Source organism: Callorhinchus milii, unplaced genomic scaffold, assembly GCF_018977255.1.
Source record: "Callorhinchus milii isolate IMCB2004 unplaced genomic scaffold, IMCB_Cmil_1.0 Scaffold1410, whole genome shotgun sequence".
In the NCBI taxonomy this organism is placed as follows: Eukaryota; Metazoa; Chordata; class Chondrichthyes; order Chimaeriformes; family Callorhinchidae; genus Callorhinchus; species Callorhinchus milii.
In genome coordinates, this window is record NW_024706151.1 from 2,681 (window position 1) to 14,024 (window position 11,344).

An 11,344-nucleotide genomic window follows, 5' to 3' on the forward strand; every position below is an offset into this window, starting at 1 on the left:
TATAGCATATGTATTTGATATCGCACCTTGAAACATGTCAAAGTGCTCCAACTATTTTTTTATCTGTAAATTGTACTGCCTTTTTTTGTGCTCGATTGGACATGAATGCTGAAGCTAACTTGCTCACAGCAATGTCCCACAATCAGTTGTGAAGTGAATGATTCTTTTTTCTCTGGCGGGAGAAACTCTCTTCTCTTTTCAAATAGTGCTATAAATAGAGGGACAGCACCTCGGTTTAATGTCTCATGGCATCTATGACAATCTAGAGGTGTGCTAAAAGTATCAGCATAGACCGTGAGCTCACAGGTCCGACATGCGGTTTGAACTGGTAAACCTTCCAAGGAGTCAACAGTGCTACCAACTGAGCCAGATTGAGACCCACCTCATTATTTATTTTTGCTCAATTTCATTTTTCTCTCTACCCAAACCCCTAGCGTTATCAACATCGAAACCAGCTTTTATTGATCACCTTTCAGGAAGTGAGAAAACAGTCTCAAATGCTATCCACAAGTGGAGTGGGAGACTGAGCAGGATGGGAAATAGAAGGAGGGTAAGACGACATGGCTGAGGGTGATAATTTTTCAGATGGGTTTTGAGAGGAGGGTGCGAGGCAGAACGATTAAGGGAGAGAGCTCCGGAGAATAGAGGGAATGGTGCTTTGAAGCAGGGACAGTATCGGCTGCTGAGATCCACAAAGCATTTTGATCGAGAACCTGATAGAAACCTGGTGTGGGGCTGGCGTAGGGAGATGGAATACTTTCCCATATTTTTGTCACGATGGCAGCATTAAGTAATGAACGGCAGGTGCATGGCTCAGTTTCCAAATAAAGCTTCTTCTTCTCTGGTTCAACAAGCCTGACCTCCGCAGAGCATCCCTCCAGCACCTGCGTGATTTCCTTCCCACTCTGCATGTCAGCCACTCACTTACTGCTGTGATCCCTGAAAACAAGACCGACCTCTTGGTGCAAATTAGCATTGGATTATGGGCAGTTGGAATATCCAATTGGAATCCAATTTTTTTTAAAAAATTGGCTGCCGCGTTTCTCCCCCAAAATACCCAGTCACTACACTTTAGAGTATATCCTTTGAAGCGCTTTGAAACGTCTCGAAGACATGATAAGGCGCTGTATCAAATGCAAAGGTTATTATTATTATATAAATAGGATTGAACACCTACAATTGGGATGGTAAAACTCTTTGACTTTATCCAGCCCCCGCCCCCCCACCCTCCCCCTCCCTAGCAGGTGCTTGTACAACTTTGTGATTTTTTTATTAACATTTTTATTATTATTTTCCTCTTCTATTGAAACTCTTGTGACTTGTCTCATCCTTCCCCGCATCACCTTCCTCCTCCTCCTCCTCCTCCTCTCAAACAACACACCTAGTGTTTTTTTTTAATTAAAAAAAAGTTATGGATTCTTTCCCCAAGTTTGTAAAACATCCCCCAACCCCCATTCATTCAAAAACTTGTCTCTCTCTCTGTCTCTCTCTCCTGAGAGTGGGTCCCTTTAATTCCAGGCTGCGGGAGCCGGGGATCGATGACTACCGAGTCTACCGCCGCGCGCGCGCGCGCCGCGCCCCGCCGTCGGAGCTCGGCGCTCGAGTCTCGACGCTCCGCCCTGCGCTCTCCCCGCCGATGCCGCCCGATCGTGGGCGGATTCCACGCCCCTTTGGGCGAGTTTTTTTTTGTCGCCCCCGTCCCCTTTTTGTTCTACGTCGGGCTACTATTGGGCTACTCACCGGTTTGCGGCCCCCCCAAAAAAATAGCCCAACAGCCTGCACTCCCGACGGCGGGGGGCGGGGGAGAGAAAAAAAAACCGCACGCGCGGGGCCGCCATGGCGATGGACGCCGCCGACCTGTTCGCCAAACTGCGAGCGGGAGCCCGCTTCGACCTCAAGCGCTTCGGCCGAGACGCCAACAGATTCCGGGTGAGACAGGCGAGCCGTCTAACGTGAGGGAGGGGAGGGAGGGAGGGAGGGAGATTGGGGGCGGGCGGGCGGCGGGCGGGGGGAGGTTAGGAGTGCGCGGAGTCAGGCTCCGAGGCGGTGCTAGGCCGCGCCTCACACATGGCTCCTGGTCCTTTTACTGTCTTGCGTCTTGATGGGGCCTCCAGGGGGAAGAGGGAGGGAGGGAGTGGGGGGGGGGTGTGGGAGGGAGGGAGTGGGGGGGGGGAGAGTGTGGGAGGGGGAGTGGGGGGGGGAGGGGAGGGGGGGAGTGGGGAGGGAGGGAGTGGGGGGGGCGAGTGGTGGGAGGGAGGGAGTGGGGGGGGGGGGAGTGTGGGGAGGGGAGGGAGTGTGGGAGGGGAGAGGGGTGGGGGGAGGGGGGGGGAGGGAGGGAGGGGGGGGGGGGGGGGGAGGGAGGGGGAGTATGTGAGGGAGGGAGAGAGTGGGGGGAGAGGGAGGGAGTGAGTATGTGAGTGAGGGAGGGAGTGAGTATGTAAGGGAGGGAGGGAGAGAGTGGGGGGAGAGGGAGGGAGTGAGGGAGGGAGGGAGGGAGAGAGAGAGAGCATTTCATCCCCAACCATCTCTCTGGGATTCTCACGTGTGGACGGGATGTATGGAATTCTCCGTTTGGTTCGGGTGCTGTTTAAACCGCGGTGATGGGATTCCGCACGTGTCACTGACCAGAACATGGTTCTCAGACGTGCACTTTTCCAAAACACAAACCCACCCAAATTGTACTGCCTCCCCCACTTGAAGGGCACCACCGACGACGACAACCGACAACAACGTGCGCGGCTATAGCGCCCCTCACGCGGGGTAGCAAACGTTTACTGCGAGTGGCGTGTTCTGTGTCTGAAGACCGTTAAGTGTTTTTATTTGCATGACTTGCAGCTCACGGTCTAGGTTGATGCTCCAGCACGGCGCTGGGGGGTGGGGGAGACGGACACATGGTGTCGGAAGTGCCATCCTTCGGATGAAACTTTCTGACGCTTAACCGAGCTCCTCGTCTGCCTCCTCTGCACAGGTGACGACGGTTGTGAGTTCAAGCCCCACGTCGGGACGTGTTATCACACAGTCTTAAGCTGGCGCTCCCAATGCAGCGCTGGGTCTGTGTTGTACTGTCGGAGGTGGTCTTCGGACGGACGTAGAAGAGATCCATTGCCTGTTCGTGGATTTTAAAGATCCATGGCACTATCGAAAAAGGAGCTCCCGTCTCCCCATTCTCCACCAAATACACTACTCCTTGGCTGTTTGTGGACATTGCTGCTGGCCGAGTCCCTCCCACAAAATACCCAGTTATCCACTTTATCCACAGTTATCCACAATATCCAATTTACAGTATATCCTGTGAAGCGCTTTGAAATGTCTCAATGAGATGATGAGGCGCGATATCAAATGCAAGGATTATTATTATTCTAACGTAATATACCAGTCAATACATTATATATGTATCATGTTACTTATTACTTATTTCTGTACTGTTCTTATGAATACAGATATCACAATCAAAGGATGCTACGTTAAGTGAAAATTCATTAGACCTTGATTTCTTCAAGAATCAAAATGCCAAAAGCTGCAAACCTGTGGGCAGCATATTTCAAAGCAACCAGGAGGGGGAGGATTGTGAGGCTGAGTTGGAGAATGAGTCGTCTCCACCTTCAGGGAAAAGAAACGTTGAGGCAGAACCAGAAACGGTGAAAAAGAGGAAAAAGAGGAAAGGTAAATGAATTGCTCGCTATGTGATTTGGTGAGTCCGATTTCAAAGTCACAGGAATTACATAAGTTTTAATTGTGTTGTCTTTCATTCTTGCTGAAAAATACAGTATGGATAAACGGTATTCAAATAGAGGGGTACAAAACGCAAAGCAATTAGGAAAAATGGATCAGTCTAAATTCAAAACACCCCAAAAATCTGTTACTTAAATCTGTTTTGGGGCAAGTTTTTTAATAGGCTACAAACTGGGGATGTCACATATGGAAGGCTGGAAGCCTTTTGTTGGAGGAGGAGGGAAAAAAAAGGATAGAATCAGAAAGCTCTGTAATGGAGTTATTATCCATGGAATAATGGAGAGAACTTTGGAAATATAACAACACATTACATCTATAAAGTGCTTTTCACATGGGAAGAATGTGAAGGATTTGGACTTGAGTTGGGGGTTGGGATCAGTAGGTAGAATAACACTTGATTGACTGATTTTCTTCTCCTGACAGAGCCTGGAGAGACAGAGCCCATTTTTGCCGACACCATGGAAGATGATGGGATAATGCTGATGTCCTCCTTGGGAAACAGGATGAAGGGAAGCAGTGAAAACAAAAGCACAGAGCCCAGTGCTCATAGTCTGGAACGTCAGAGACGTGAAAAGGTGCGACTTTCATTTGCTCACGAGGCTTCACCCACAGCTCTGAGACCGAGATGCCGGAAAGCTGCTGATCAGCTGAAGTGGATGAAGGTATAATGTTTCCTTTTGTTTTCAAGGTAAACAAATTCCGCCGTGTGCATCGCATTTGCGTGCAAGGAACAGATATCCCTGAACCGGTTTCAACCTTCGAGCAGCTCCAGCAGGAATATAAAGTCCACCCGAAGGTCATTCAGCATATGCAGGAAGCTGGTTTCCAGACCCCTACTCCCATACAGATGCAAGCCATACCGGTCATGCTACACGTGAGTGTGTTGCTGTTGATTTAATTGAGACAAGTGTTAAATACTGCGTTGGGCAAGTTTCCGTACTCCACACATGTCTGTTTACCTTGTGGTGATTGGTGAATCGCTTTTCCAAAGGTAATAATTCCTTCAAAACAAATAAAAATAATTTGGTCACTCAACCCACGCATGTTTGTGGGACGCTGCTGTGTGCGAATGGCTGCCGCGTTTCGCCCACAAAAAATATACAGTCAATTCACTTTACAGTAGATTCTGTGAAGCGTTTGAGACGTTTTGATAAGGCACTATATCAAATGCAAGGATTATTATTAATATGACACAATGGTGGCTCAGTGTGTCAGTGAGTCATATACAAGGAATGTCTCAAGTTTGATCTCAGGCGGGTGGGGAGACGAGGGAGGGAATGTTACCCTCATAACATTTAGCCTGTATCTTCACAGAATCGGGAAATCCTGGCCTGTGCCCCAACTGGATCGGGGAAGACATTGGCTTTTTGTATTCCTCTCCTGACCCATCTAAGGCAACCAATGAACAAAGGTTTTAGGGCTCTCATCCTATCTCCTACCCGTGAGCTTGCTAGCCAGGTATGTTTTATCACTATAGGACTACTGCGTAGCATGTGCTTTACCTATGAAAGGCTAAGACTGGTCATCACTTTAAGAATAACGTTACAGATATTAGAAGCGTACTGTACTTGCTGATCCAGTGGATGTCATTTTCCTGATTATTGTTGAACATTTAAGTGCTCCAAAGCCCTACCTGAAGGATAATATATAAATGCAAGTTATTATATTAATTTTACTGGTCATACTCTAAATCTGATGGTTGTTCCTGGGTTTTTTTTTCCTTCTCAGACTCATAGGGAGCTGGTGAAACTCTCTGAAGGTATTGGATTCAGGATTCACAAGATCAACAAAGCAGTTGAGGCTGCCAAAAAGTTTGGGCCTAAAACATCCAAGAAATTTGGTGAGCCATCCTTAAATGGAATTTTTAAAAAACACACAAAATCATTTATTTAAAGGTTAGGGAGAAGTTAATCTATTCGGAGGCCACACCACTCTTTTTTTTTACTACTGGAAAACTTAAAAAGGGAGTAATAATAATCCTTACATTGAGACGTCTCAAAAGTGCTTCACAGAATATATTATAAAGCGAATTGACTATAATTTTGTGGGCGAAACGATTTTGAGTATTTTTTTTATTGAGAAAGGGGGAAATATGAATTGCAAACACCAAAATTACATCCATTCTTCTGAAATTCTTGCTTTTTTTGCGGCCATAGTTTGCGGTAGACAATATCTGTGTTGCATTTATATACTCGTATTTTTCAGATATTCTGGTGACGACTCCAAACAGACTGGTTTATTTACTGAACCAGGATCCTCCAGCCCTGGACCTCAGCAGGTATCAATGATCTCTGATTGGCAGGAATTTTACATTTAGCTTTGCGTGACAGCCAAGATGAAAATCGTGCTCTTTGTTCCTCTGCAGGTTCCTCAACCCTGATTTTCAGTCTTTGTTGCATGTGGTTGTATTTTAATTGTTCGAGCCTAGCTTCCCCCCACTGGAGTTCTCCTAACTCTTCAACCGTACCTCAGTCACCTCCCTTCCTGCTCGGTGCCCAGCACTGCCTCTGAAAAGCTCTGGGGCATTGCTCGATATGAAGGAAGCTATTATAAATGCAAATCTTTTGTAACTGAGTCCTAGATGTGTGAGCGATATTCTGCCGTTATGCAGAGCCTTTGATAGAAAGTTAAGAATGGTTGAGGGGAAACGATATTTGACACAAAAAGAGTAATTGAGCTTTATGGAGGCAGCGATTTGAATGGTCAGATTTGAACATTTTTTTGTCTCACAGTCCATTCAGCTTCTTATTCAATTAGCAATTTGTGTGATATCATAGACCATCATTTTTTGTCCCGATTTCTCATATCGCAAGTATTTGTGAGAAAAGTAGTTCACTAAAGTGTATTTTGTACCGTCAGTCGCATAAGATGACAGATGGAGGTGCTTGTGTTGATTTCTGAAATGCTCTTTTTTGTGTGTGTATGGGTTTATTTACTCTTTGACCATGCCCTTTGGTCACTCTCCAACCCTCCTGATCCCAACCACCAGCTCAGGTGCAGATCCCTGACTGCGTAGTGGTTTGGGACATCCTCCTAAATGTCAAAGGCGCTATATAAAAATTTAATTTGTTGTTGGGTTTCAGCGTGGAATGGCTGGTGGTTGATGAATCAGACAAGTTGTTTGAAGATGGCAAAATGGGGTTCCGAGACCAGCTGGCCACCATCTTCCTGGCCTGCACGTCCCATACTGTGCGACGAGCTATGTTCAGTGCCACATTCGCAAATGACGTTGAGCAATGGTGCAAACTCAACCTAGACAATGTGATCTCAGTGACCATTGGTACAAGGTAAGACCATTGTGGAACTTTGCGAGCTTCACTGCCTAGTAATTTGGGTTCGTTCTGTGTACAATAGGTTTAATTCACACCTACATTTTCTGAAAACCTTTTTCTGTCATTTATATTTTTGTTTTACGAAGTAGGCAGTTGAGAGGCCCAGGGAAGTGACTCGTTTTGGAAGCTATTGGATGAATGCACTAACCATATAGAACTAAAATATAGACTTGCAACTCAATTTGAATTCAATTTCTCATTTCTTGTCATCATTCTCAATTTTTTTCATTCTCGTATCTATGTAATTTTTTTGTTTTCTAAGAAAAATTCTCCTACCTAATCACTTCTACCTTTTATAACTTCCATCCTCTTCCCCCCTTAAATAAACTAGTTTAATATTTGTATTTTTTTTCAAATCTCCTAAGAGCATATCCTCTCTGTTAGAGATAGTCTCACATCAGCTGTGCACTTTACATTCAAGCCCAACTACTTTCTCATTACTTGTTAACAAATAGGAAATCAAAATACCATGTGGCGTTCATATTTATAAAATATTCATTTACTATACGGTTAATGTTGCCCTTTGTTTGGGAGGCAGCATGTAAGAATAGATAATAAATAACATTTCCATAAGAGATATGCCAAGTTTATTCGACACCTCCACTTTATTTTATTTTCTGTTTAGGAATTCTGCAGTGGACACTGTGGAGCAGGAACTCCTCTTTGTGGGTAATGAAACCGGGAAGCTTCTGGCAATGAGAGATCTTGTCAAAAAGGTACAGCAACAACAACGACTTGCACTGTCCTCCACACAGGGTCCCGTCTACAGCACAAAAATCAAACAACAACAAGGTTACATTTGTATAGCACCTTTCACGTTGGGAGGACGTCCCAAGGCACTGGACAGAGTACAGCATTTCAGACCTGAGCTGGCATCAGGGGAGGGGAAGGGGGGTGGCCGATGGCATGGTTGAAGAGGAAGGTCTTGAGACAGGACTTGAAGGAGGCTAAGGAGGGGGCGAGGTGGAGTGACTGCGGGATGGAATTCCAGAGGTTGGGGGCAGAGTGGCTGAAGGCTCTCCTGCCAATGGTGGGGCGGGTGGGTCAGGGGACATGGAGCAGGCCAGAGCCGGCTGAGTGGAGGGAACCGGTGGGTTGGTAGGGGGTTAGGAGGTCGAAGAGGTAAGGTGGGGCAAGGCCATGGAGGGCTTTGTAGGTGAGGACCAGGATCTTGAACTGGATCCTCTGAAGGATAGGGAGCGAATGGAGTCGGGCGAGAGTGGGGAAGATGGGGTCACGAAGTTTGGTGCGGGAGAGGACACGGACTGCAGAGTTCTGGATTATCTGCAGCCTGTGAAGGGAGGAGTTGGGAAGGCCAACAAGCAGGGCATTTGCATAGTCGAGCCTGGAGGTGATGAAGGCATGAACAAGAGTTTTAGTGGCCTGAGGGGTGAGGTAGTGGCAGAGCCGGGGGATGTTATAGAGGTGAGGGAAGGCAGAGTGGGTCATGGCTTGAATGTGGGGGAGAAAAGACAGTTGAGGGTCGAACAAGACACTTAGGTTCCTGACTGGCTTGGTGAGTTGTAGTGTGCAACCAGCCTGAGGTGCTGAGGCGCTGGCGCGAGCCGATCAGGAGCCAATCAAACAACATCAAAACAAGAATGAACGTGCACTTTTACAGCACCTTGTCATGTTGAATGGCCCAGAAGTGCTTCAGAAGTAATTGCTGTCAAGTGTAGGAACTGTTTGTGAAAACACTTCATGCTCAGTGAATTGAAGATGACCAGCACCGATGCCAGTATAACATAATAACATAACATGTAGGAGCAGGACATTCGGCCCTTCGAGCCTGCCCCGCCATTCAATCATGGCTGATCTTCTAATTTAACTCCAGCTAATAACCTGACCCTGCCTTATCCCCATATCCCTTAATCCCTTTTGCAATAAGAAATCTATCTATCTCAGTCTTGAATATGTTCAAGGACTGAGCGTCAACAGCCCTTTGGGGTGGTGAGTTCCATACATTCACCACTCTTTGAGTGAAGAAGTTCTTCCTCAACTTAGTGCGAAAGGGCTGGCCTCTGATTTTAAGGTTGTGACCCCTGGTTTTAGTTTCTCCAACCAGGGGAAACAATCTCCCACTATATACTCTATCATGCCCTTTGATGATCTTATAGGTTTCTATAAGATCCCCTCTAATTCTCCTATATTCTAGAGAATATAGGCCCAAATTGATCAGCCTATCCTTGTAACAGTCTTTGACTCGAAAGGCAAACACCATAATCTCTGAAAAGTATTTTCAATCTCTTTCCTCTCATTCTCTGTCCTCTCCAATACCCTACCCTCCACCCCACCCACACAACAAGGATTAGAAATATGCTCGGGCTTTCCTTGATGCAGCCTGTTTGAATGCCAAGCCACCCTCCCATTGTTAAAATAATTTTCTTTGAGCTAGGATCTAAGCAAGATAGCTTTGTACCTTGTGCAGAAAAAGCAGTTTTGCTGATTTGGTGGAATGTGTTTGTCATGAAGCGAGCGTTGTAGTCCAACTCATTCCAATTGTACATTTGATTATAATGTGTTTTTTTTTGTTTAATGTAGGGTTTTTCACCTCCAGTGCTGGTTTTTGTCCAGACAATTGATCGAGCAAAGGAGTTGTTCCATGAATTAATCTACGAGGGCATTAACGTTGAGGTCATCCACGCGGAAAGAACGCAGCAGCAGGTAATGTGATTCTTTTTGGGGTGATGGAGTGGTGAGAGGGTGAAGAAAAATTGCCACAAAAAAACTCATCTTATTTTTGATTTTATTATTCTGATTGTCTTTCAACCAATACTGAATATATAGCTAGTATCACTAACACTTTGCAATTGCTACTGGAGATTCAATGGGTCCTCGCATTTTCCTTTCTCTCTTTTTTTTCTTCTCTCTCTCCTCTCTCTCTCACTCTCTCTCCTTACACTCCTAAGATTGAGCCATCCTCCTAATTTAGAAACGTAACCTTTCGATTCTGGAAAGCAAACTATGAATGTCCTTGCCAGCCCACTTCAAGAATAAAATAAATTGAACTGTAAAAACGTGAGCTGCTGCTTTTCCTGATGCAGTGCTGAGATCCACAGACAAGAATTGTCCCAGGTTTTAGCATAGGTCTGGGCCGAGTTGATCTTAGTCGATGGCTGTGTACAAATACTGCAGTTGGCATCAATATACCAATTACAGTTGGGGCAGAAGGAGAATTAACCAAGGTTGCATTTCTTGATTGCTATTCTTCCTCGATCTCTGCTAGAACACATATGTGGGATGTGGGTATGGTTGAAGACAAGATCAGACACAGCTGAATTGCTGAGGTTTGCTTTACAAGCATTTAGGTTTACATTGTGAATGTTTTTTTACCAGGTGGAACAGGCTCTAACAATTGAACTCTACTTTTCCCCTAGAGAGATAATGTAGTTCGAAGCTTCAGAATAGGGAAAATTTGGGTCCTCATTTCCACAGCGCTCATGGCTCGAGGTATTGACTTTAAAGGAGTGAACATGGTCATCAACTATGATTTCCCAACCAGTGCAATCGAATACATTCACAGGATAGGTATGTGTAACAATTCATTCTCCGTATCAGTAAAATGGTCTTGGTCAGCTGGTCTCAAGGATGACGTGTTTCATGTTTGTGCATTTCAATTCCAATTTTATTCTGCTTCTTTGCTGTGATTTGGAGTATGTTTGAATTTCTATGAAAAACCCTGTTTAAACTAGACATCGAAGCCCAATTCCAATGACTGGTTTCTCCACAAAGTATAAGCTTGAAGGGATGGAGGGCAGGGCAGTGGGATTGTAAGCGCTCTGGGATGCTACCCCATGTGAAGGGCAAGCTGTTGTTGTAAGGGCAGGTGGCTCAGAGAGGACAGAATGGTCTCCTTCTGTGCTGTAAATTTCTATCATTCTATGACTAAATAATCCTCATTCTCTCATGCAGAATGAGTGTGGCTAACCTGCAGGATTTAGTCTAGAAAACGAATAAGGCCCCTAACCTTCACATTGTGTTCTTTGTGACATGAGTATCACAAGAGTTTTTGCTGTCATTGAACGGATTGTGAGGTTCTTCATTTTTAGTCAAATTAATTTCTAATTTTAAATTACCAGGAAGAACTGGAAGAGCTGGTCACCGAGGCAAATCAATTACTTTTTTCACAGAAGATGACAAACCTCTTTTACGAAGGTTAGTATGAATATAAATGGACTTGCTTCAATATTCCTTTTCAGTTCTGGTCGTGGTTTGGTAATTGGTGTGATAATCATCCAAGATAATCATATATCCTTGTATATTTTCTACATATTTAGGAA

General features: G+C 45.3%; 1 protein-coding gene across 2 annotated transcripts; it reads left to right on the forward strand.

Moving 5' to 3' along the window:
- Positions 1-1,771: 1,771 nt before the first annotated feature.
- Positions 1,772-11,219, forward strand: ddx52 (DEAD (Asp-Glu-Ala-Asp) box polypeptide 52; the record flags this gene model as incomplete). 2 transcript variants are annotated; one of them, XM_042346706.1, is given in 12 exon segments in its annotated part: positions 1,772-1,929; positions 3,441-3,663; positions 4,156-4,307; positions 4,421-4,606; positions 5,047-5,190; positions 5,461-5,572; positions 5,938-6,010; positions 6,816-7,019; positions 7,690-7,780; positions 9,606-9,728; positions 10,442-10,592; positions 11,144-11,219. In XM_042346706.1, coding segments are annotated over 12 exon segments (1,628 nt in total), but the record flags the coding sequence as incomplete, so codon positions are not given.
- Between the last annotated feature and the right edge of the window lie 125 nt (positions 11,220-11,344).